Source organism: Rhinichthys klamathensis, unplaced genomic scaffold (assembly GCF_029890125.1).
Source record: "Rhinichthys klamathensis goyatoka isolate OS25496 unplaced genomic scaffold, OSU_Roscu_1.1 h1tg000501l_1, whole genome shotgun sequence".
NCBI classification, from domain to species: Eukaryota; Metazoa; Chordata; class Actinopteri; order Cypriniformes; family Leuciscidae; genus Rhinichthys; species Rhinichthys klamathensis.
This window is the reverse complement of record NW_026606982.1, coordinates 665,681-675,440: the sequence shown is the minus strand read 5'-3', so window position 1 is coordinate 675,440 and position 9,760 is coordinate 665,681. Positions and strand designations below refer to the sequence as shown.

The 9,760-nt window shown below is 38.1% G+C and overlaps 1 protein-coding gene across 1 annotated transcript; it reads right to left on the bottom strand.

The window, feature by feature from the left end:
* Positions 1-5,816: 5,816 nt before the first annotated feature.
* Positions 5,817-8,542, bottom strand: crx (cone-rod homeobox). Its single transcript, XM_056237813.1, has 3 exons — positions 8,122-8,542; positions 7,067-7,218; positions 5,817-6,697 (listed from the first exon to the last, which is right to left on the bottom strand). Exons 1-3 carry the CDS (start codon positions 8,216-8,218, stop codon positions 6,101-6,103), a joined length of 846 nt encoding a protein of 281 aa, XP_056093788.1. The 5' UTR covers positions 8,219-8,542; the 3' UTR covers positions 5,817-6,100.
* Between the last annotated feature and the right edge of the window lie 1,218 nt (positions 8,543-9,760).

Sequence of the window (9,760 nt, the reverse complement as noted above, 5' to 3'; positions counted from 1 at the left end):
TTGGCTCTTCAGTGTAATTTATAAACACACCCAAACACATACCTGGACACTTGGCCTAGTCCTATGCTAATGTTTACGGTAACTATTAAATGTTGCTTAAATGTCAAAACTGATTGAAAAATATCGAAAGTTGGATCATGCTGATTTTTAAGAAACAAATTCCAGCATTTAGAAGTAATAATTAGCCTACTTAAAAAACATACGAAACCAATATACTGTAGTTTTCCTACCCCCTGATATCATTGTCACACAGGATTCCTATGGTTATAGAGGGAATGCATTAACGTCACTTTCCCGCCGGAACACGCCCCCCTCAGCGGGACTGAGTGGCAGAAGAGCTGCTGCGTGACTGGAGTTAATAGGGGAAACTGCGTTAACGCGAGTAAAACAAACTATTATCAGTTTAAACTAAAAGTTGGACTCGATATAGTGTTCCTTACAACTTATCAAAGATCCAGTGATCCATGGATATTGACATGCAGCCAGGAATCGTGTTTCCTGACATTTATATGTGCCTGATTTCGACGCCGGGGAAATAAATGAAGACAATTTGCCTGTAAACGTTTTATATAAATACAATATAGATAGGTCTAAATCCGAGTGATCACTTACATTAATGTTATACTGTATATCATCATATCGTCCAGCCCTAAAACTTGTATAGTTTTTTGTCAGTGTTTATTTAAAAACATCCAATTATGCAGAATATAGTCTGGTCTGTAGCTTTTTGCAGTCTGTAAAAATATACAGTACCTCAGATTTCTGGTCAAATCTAGTTGTACAGTCAATCGCAAAGCTCTTTCCCGTTTTAGATGTGTTTTGTGTGATTTTCACGGCATTCACGCTGAAAACAAATGCTGCCGCTCAGTCTTTTTGCCACTTTTGGGCGTGACCGCATTCACTCCGGCCGACGGTGACGTCATGCGCATACCCTCTATACTGCGGTGGCAGCAAACAAAAATATTTAGGACAATCCCTCATTCAACAACTGTCTCTTTAACAAGCTGAAATTGTAAAATATTTATTGATGAACGAGGAAGGGAATCTTGATTGTGAATTCCTCTTGGTGGAGCAAAGCATCACAGTGTTTATAGTCTTTAGAGAAGTCAAAGCTTCTGGGAAGTGATTAACTGTATTGACGTCTCCTCTATGATTTTGTCACAGCAGAGGGAGCTGTTTCTTTCCAGCGGAATTCATAGCAAAAGCAGCACAGAGGCAGACGGGTAGGAGGACACGCTTCGAAAAGACAATCAAACTTATTTTACATCCAGTACACAGTTTACTATTCGACATCTGAACTTTTGTGTTTCTACTCCCATGATACACTCTTGAGGGTATAACGAACTTCAATTAGTTTACTGTACACATTTTAATAGTGCAGCTATATGGTTTACTTTAAACGAACAGAAAAATGACTGACTTTGATTTTTCTTTCTTTCTGTGTGATCACTTCACTCACCAGGTGTTTTTATACTGGGGCACTTAGTTAACTTCACCAGTAATTAAATTAACAAATTCCTATCATTCAAAACCTATATTGCCCCTTAAAGGGGTTTCACTTTTAGCATTGCTATATAGTATATTCACAGTTATTGAGTTCCAAGTCTCTCTCTCTCTCTCTCTCTCTCTCTCTCTGAAGATGGCAATATCCGAAATCCTAGTCCTTGGGACATTTTTGGCTCCCATGAGGAACACGGCTTATAAATTATACTAAGCAATGTTTTTTGAAAAAAGTACAAAAAAATGCTGAAAGTGGTTAGGTTTAGGGGTAGGGTTAGGTGAAAGAATATACAGTTTGTACAGATTAAAAATCATTGTGTCTATGGTTAGTCCCCATAAAACATAAAAACTAAACGTGTGTGTGTGTGTCCTTTCCGAAATCCTTTCCTTGTGGGGACATTTTTTTTGGTAATGTAGCTATTTATACATAATGTATTTGTCTGGTTAAGTATGTGTCTACATAGCTGGTTTGTGGGTTCTGAGCAAGTGTGTGTTTGTATGTGTTGTGTGTGATTTGTTAGAATTGAAGGCTCAGCAGTTTCTCCTTTTGTCTTCTCGTATGAACTACAGACAATCTGTCACAGAGAGAGAGATTAATATCTGGAGAAACAGGGGGAGGGTTAGAGGAAATGAGAGCTGACAGAAAGATGATAGATAGATAGATAGATAGATAGATAGATAGATAGATAGATAGATAGATAGATAGATAGATAGATAGATAGATAGATAGATAGATAGATAGATAGATAGATAGAAACAGTTATAGAGAAAGAGCGGGTGAGGGAAAGAAACTGAACTATTGTGTATTTTTTTAACTTATTTATTAATTTCTAAGAGAAGTTACACACACAAATGTTTTTATGAAGAATTTATGTTCACTGTGACGTATACATAAAAAATTGCAAACACACACACACCCTTCATTCTGATAACAGTGCATGTGGTTTTATTCAGGTCAGAGTGGGATTATGAAGCACTCAGGAGGGGTTGGGTTGGGTTGGGGGGGGGGGGGGGGGGGTGGGTGTAGAGTGTTAGAGAGGGCATGAAAGATGGCACAGAGGAGAGAGATGCCTGTGAATGTGTTTAGAGTGACAGAACTCCACATCTTTTTCCTTACTTCATACAGGGATATATGAGAGACAAATAGGAAAAATAGGAATAAAGCAGACAGGGGAAAAATGGTGTAGAATAAGAAGTAATGAGAGTACAGATGGAGAGGAGAAGTCCGGCTAAACAGATCACACTTAGTAAGTCCCTGTAGAAAGAACCATATGGGATATTCAGAAAATATTTCAAACATTACGTTTAAATTGACCTGTTACTAAGTGAAATTGCCGTGAACTCTGAATGTTTGTGTGCTATTGTTGTGTGCATCCATCATTTCAAACTGAGGACAATTGAGTGACTCAAACACAACTATTAAAAAAAGTTTAAACATTCACTGATGCATCAGAAGGAAACACAATGCATTACGAGCTGGGGGGTGAAAACTTTTTGAATTTGAAGATCAAGGTAATTTGTAATTTGTCTTCCGGGAAACATGTAAGTATCTTCTGTTGCTTCCGAAGGGCAGTACTAAATTTAATATTTAAACAAAATAAGAAAATTTGGACATCTTCATCCTGTTCAAAAGTTTTCACTTAATGCATCGTATTTCCTTCCGGGGCATCTGTGAATATTTGAACCTTCCCTTTTTAATCATTCTCAGAGTGAAAAGATGGATCTCAAAATCATACAGTCACTGCTGGAAAGGGGTAAAATATGCAAAAGATGCTGGAAAGCTGAAGAATTTTCAGGAGGACCTGCAGGATTTTTCTGAAGAACATTGGGCAGTTTAACTGCTCAGGACAAAGAACAACCATCAGAGAAAAAAAAAAAGAGAAAAAAATCATCCAGGTAATGACACACAGTGTTAAGAATCAAGGGTATGTAAACTTTTGAAGGGGTTATTTTTTATAAATTCAGATTTTTTTTGTCTTGTGGATATGTAAACATCTTTTATGTAAAATTTCTTATTCAGTACAGTATAGGCCTAGCAAAAAAATAACATGCATTTTGTATGATCCCTCTTATTTTGTTAAAATAATTTACCACTACATCAGACAAAAATAGCCTATCTGATACCAAACCAAGTGCCGATTACAAATAAATGATTCTAAACCTTCTCTCACTTTTTTCTTTTTTACTTTTACTATAGCCAGTTTTACTTTTAAGCAACAGGTTGTCTTTTTTGTGTATGTATGAAGTTCACACAGTTGCTCATTACATTAAATCTGGGTATGTTGGGCTAAATTATGACAACCAGAAATTATCCAAATTCTTTTTATTTTTATTTTGTCATCTATTGTGAAAATTTTCACCTTTTCATGAAACTTACCTAAACTTTGTAAAAAAAAAAAAATAATTCTTGACAAGTACAAATTTAAAAATAAAGGTTCCAAAGCAGGGTTCCAAATCCAGCAAAGACATAGATTAACCATTTTTGGTTTCCCAAATCACAGAACCTTTCACTTAACACTTCTTTAAAAGTAAAAAAAAAAAAAAAATGTGTCAATGTGAAGAACATTCTGATAATCTAAAGAAGCTTTTGTACAAAGGTTCCATGGATTTTAAAGATGGAAAGCCAACAAAGAACCCTTTATTTTTAAGAGTGTATTTTTGTACAATTTCTTTTAATTTCCAGTTAATTTGACATTTCTTTTAATAAACCTAATGCAAATACATTATTACATTATAGGCAGACCACTGTAACTCTTAATTTTAAATCTAATTTGGGACTGAGATAAAGAATGATGGAATAATCATAGCAGAGAGAGCTGGAACTGGAATCAACAGGAGGAGAGGTGTGGAGGAGGGAAGGAGAGAGGGAGGTTCAGTAATCCTGTTTAATTGCTTTAGGGTAGTGTTCTGTCGACAGTAAGGAGATTGAGGTGCTCTCTGGGTCATTGGCTAAAATAACCCCACACACCCGGCTTCATGGGCGGGGCCACCCACACCACCATCACAGCAACACGATTACCAGACATCGCTACAACCTTGTGGACCCCAGATGCCTCCTCCATGTGGGCCACCTGTGTATCCAACCCCAGGGTGTCACAGTAACTCATGGAGAAGATGGTGGAATTATGTGAATCTTTCCACTTCGTGTTTTTAAACCCAAGGCACTGAACTTTGCAAGGGAAATTCATCTTCTTTCAGTTTAGTTGGTTAAAGGGATAGTTCACAAAAAAAACAAAAAAAAACTCCTGTCATCATTTACTCACCGTCAAGTTGTTCCAAACATGTATGAATTTCTTTCTTCTGCTGAACACAAAAGAAGATATTTTGAAGAATATGGGTAACCAAACAGTTGATTGACTTCCAGAGTATGGAAGAGTATGTTCTTTTGTGTTCAGCAAAAGAAAGAAATTTGAAGTTCATTACAGTTTGAATTGCCAGTTCCCTTGCTTATACCAGAAAATCCCTTATTAGAGGCATGAATGCATTTGTTTTAATTTTTAGTACTTTGTTTTTTATTTTATATTCATAAATGTTAGTCCATATATATTTGTATTTGTTCTGCATGAGGGACAAATGTAGCCCAATTTATTTAAGTTCTGTGCTGTTCAGACCAATTTGTATGCCCCCCAACCCTTTTTTTTCCTCTCTCACGAAAATCATTTATGCTGTGCGCTAGCTAAGTTTCCAGCCATGTTTTTATTAATTGACAGTAGTACTTCATCTTGCATAATCAACAAGAAACAAAGTTAGACAACTCTTGTTTGACAATTCTTGTTAAACAAAGACACATTTAATTGTGAAGTTAAACTAAAAGGGTAAAATTTAAAACCTTTAGTTCCCTTCTGAATGTATTCGGTCAAAGCAATATAACAACAACACCAACATTTTTCAACACAAGGTCATCGTCCAAATAGAAAATATATATCAACAGCATGACTACTGCCATTAAATGAAGTTTAATTAAGTAAGTAACGATTAACTCAAACTAACAGAAAACAACATTATTTGTTATAAGTTAACATAATTTAAAAATACATAAATAACAGCAAGCTAAATGCACAACACAAGAACTCCTAATGCTTCCCAGTACAGAAGACAAACCAACCAAACTTATGAAAAAAGTAGAAAGAACTTTGTCCAACAAGAAGCTTGTACCTGCAGAGAAACCGAGAGGTTTCCCTCCAATTATGTGCATGTCTTTGTGTGTGGTGTGTATGTGTGTGTGTGTGTGTGTGTGTGTGTGTGTGTGTGTGTATTAGTGAATAGCTAAATATCCACAATGTGTTGAGAAAGCTATTTGATTGTATGTGTGTATGTGTGAGGTAAATGGTTAATAATGATGACTGATCAGTAGACTTGAGGAGTCCCTTCACTCTTAGCCAATCACAGAGCAGATCTGGACTACAGAGTCTTAACCTGTTCCAAAATGGGCCCCCCTTTTCTCCTCTGAGATCACATGAATCCTGCTGAATCAGACCTGTTTCATCATCAAAATGTCTCCAGCATTTCAAGCAATAGTTCTGTTTAATTTATTCTTCCTGCATCGTCTCTTAATTCTCCTTCCCTCTTGCTTTTTTTCTTCACTTCCTCACTTTCTCTTTTACAGCACCTGGAATTTATGGTCGAGGCAGTCCATGGTGCTGAAGTTGAGCTTCCAGGCCTGCTGGTCCTTGTAATCCAGGCAGTCTACGGAACTGAAACCCAGTGAGGAGGTGCTGTATCCTTGGGAGGAGAGGGAGGGTGACTGGCTGAGCGAGCCGCCCATGGAGGGCACGGTGAGGGGAGAGAGGGCGCCCCCACTCGCAGACAGCTGAGTGGTCATGGGAGAGAGGTACGGGCTGCAATCCAATCCACTGAAGTAAGGAGAGGAGCTGTAGCCCTGGCTATAGGTCGAGGGCTGACCGTAGCTCATGGGATAGGGAGCAGGGCGCTGCACGCAGGGCGTGCCGGAGCCACACAATGGATCGGGAAGGGGGGATAGAGAGGTGGGACTCCACACAGAAACGGGTGCTGTGCCTGCGCTGGCAATAGGGGGCACCGCCTGGGCGGGGGCAGCCGCCACCGAGGAGCTGGTGCCAGGGTCAGAGGTCAGCTCAGAGGGTGGGGAGGACTTCTTTTTGGGGGGACGGGGCTTGGGCTGACCGCTGGTCTGCTGTTGCTGTTGGCGGCATTTAGCACGACGGTTCTTAAACCACACCTGAGAGAAATAAGAGCGGGGTTGAAGATGAAATAAATGTTTGGCTCATTTCTCAATAGATCAAAAAGAATGTGTTTGTGATGGATGTGATGTGATCTGCATTAATAATGGGCCTCACACACACTGACTTTCACTGTCAGAGTTGTGGTCACTTTCAATACTTGTGACTTATTAAAATAGATTAAAATAGATTCAACTTTAAACACAGCACTGTATATTTAGTTGCAGATACAGTTTACCTTCATTGCATCATAGCAAGTGAGTGTTAGATGCTGGGATAAATGTATTTTATTTTATTTGAAAGATGTTTGAAAGATGCAGTCGGAGAGGTGTCAGAAAGATGTTTGTCTCAGTTTGAGGAAGACTCACCTGAACTCTGGACTCGGGAAGGTTGATTTTCAGAGCTACCTCTTCTCTCATAAATATGTCTGGGTAGCGTGTTTTGGTGAACAGGGCTTCCAGAATGTCCAGTTGGGTGCGTGTGAAGGTAGTGCGCTCCCGACGCTGCTTCCTCGGAGTGGCTATTTATAAAAACATCGACATCATACAGTAAGAAACAACTTTAGGTTTTCCTATACATGTAGGCCTAGAAAACTGTTTGTTTTTTACATGGTAGCATCATCAATGCTAATCGTTTTATTTGAGCTTGTAACAGTCATTAATATGATGTTGGTGAGAGAAAATATTTGGACTATCCATTGTCATCATAGATAGATAGATAGATAGATAGATAGATAGATAGATAGATAGATAGATAGATAGATAGATAGATAGATAGATAGATAGATAGATAGATAGATAGATAGATAGATAGATGGTTGTATTTTAGTATTTTTCTTGTTTTTTTTAGCTACACTTAAGTCTAGTCAGTGATGACCGAGGTCCGTCACTAAGGCCGCGCATAAAAACATCGTTTCTGACGTTTGAATTAGTGATTTAGGCCGATTACATATTGATATTAGGCTATTTAACCCTATGTATTTAACCCATTTAGCCTTATTTGTATTCTTCACTCAGTAGCCTACTATTATGATCATTATTTTTATTTGTATATAATAAACTTTTAATAAACAAGCAAAAAAACATACCATCACATAAAATTAAAATTTGACAACGGAAAAAACTCTGACGTTTTTGTGAAGACGAAATTTAAATATATAGCGGCGACATCTATTTTTATGTAATTGGTTTTTGTTAGAACGTGGGCACGCAAGTTCGGTTAATATGGCTATCAACTGGTGAAATGATGTTCGCTTTGCCTAAATTGTAGGGGGGAAAGGGGTACAATCATAACAAATGAAACAGGAAAGATGAGGCTACCTTTTAGTTTTGTTTGTCCCGTCTCTTTTGACTTCAACGACCAACAAAACTAATAAAATGTCTGAAACAAACATATTATAAATAATTAATGAGAAAGAACTGACCTGGGTAGCCGACGGCGGTGTGGAGCAGGTCCATTCCTGAGGCGGACAGTGTTAACCCGTTCACAGCATAATGGGGCTGCTTTATGTAGGACATCATTCTTGGGACGGCCGCGTCTCTCGCACACACTCTCTATTGCTCTCTCTCCCTCCCTCTCTCACCCCTCTCTCTCACTCTCTTTTTTCTTCTGTGACGCTTTTTTTTACGGGTCGGGGGTCGCGCTCTGCCCCTGACGGCCGCGTGTCTTTGCTCGCGCCTGGCGCGTGCGGTGCTCCTTCAGTCTCGCGGCTCCAAACACCTGTTTTCCCGGTCCTCAGTGCCTTGAACAAGCTTACACTCTCACAACTCTCGTCATTAATATCGTCCTGAATATCAAAGATGAGCGTAGCTAAATGTGAGGAAATAGTAAAAGTAAATTTACTATTATAGCTAAAAAAAAAGTTTTGACGCTTGGTCAGAGTTTTGGCTTTGGTTAAGGCGCGTGTCCCCTGGGCAAGACCGGACAGGAGCGGGACACTATGAGAAATAAGAGACCGAGCAGCTAATCAAGGGGCATCTCTCTCTCTCTCTCTCTCTCTCTCTCTCTCTCTCTCTCTCTCTCTCTCTCTCTCTCTCTCTCTCTCTCTCTCTCTCCAACTTTGACGTGTAGCCTATCTAAACACGTGGTAGCCTATGACAGTAAAGAAATAGATTTTAAAAAGTTTAATCGTTAAAAACGATTAATAAATAAAAACTCTGAAGATAGCCTAAATCGAAATGGCGCGAATCTACTGGCTCATATCATGGACAGAAAATTAGCAGGGATCGGAGCAAAAATGTCACGAGAGATGCCTCAAAATGCCGCATTTAAAAAAAAATCTGTCATAGATTTTTAATAATAGGCCTATTCTCTAGATATAGTTATCGATTTAGGAACCGTATCAACCATTAATTAATTGATTCACTGCAAGCATTTTCCATAAATGTCTTTGACATGCTGCAGGCTATAGCTACAAGTTCGAAAAATGCGCCTGAAAACCAATTTCAGAAGGCAGAACTCGTTTCTTTATAATATATGACCAAACAAATTCTGACACTGCCCACACGCATTGAAAATAAATATAATTCGTATAGAGGCTATTGAATCCTTGTGCATGTTTGTTCGTAAAATAATTTAGATTCAGATTACAATTTGCATCAAGAATTCGATTTTTTATTTCTATCTTATAAATTGTGTACAAGCTATTAACCATTATATTTGAATTAGCTGAATGTTTTTCGTTTATTGGCATTATATTTTGGCGATCGGACAGGCTGTTAGACGCAACTGTAATTCTCATAAATAAGACGACTACACTCTGAAATTTCATTCGTTAATCGAAATGTTTTTTTCCCGTAGGCTTTATGAGCTATAGGTTAAATGTTTCTTGTGGATATTTTCTTGTTCAGTCTTGTGTTAACAGGTTTGCATAGCAACTGGCATAATAGAAATTTTGTATCAGAATTTAGTTGCATATCTTTTTATTGATTGCAATTAACTGATTAAACGTTTATTAATTTCTTGATTAAACACAAAACAGCATAGTATCACTAAAATAATATTTGACACCACATCTGATATAGGCTAATGATTTGTAAAGCATCTAAAATGAGTATTTACTC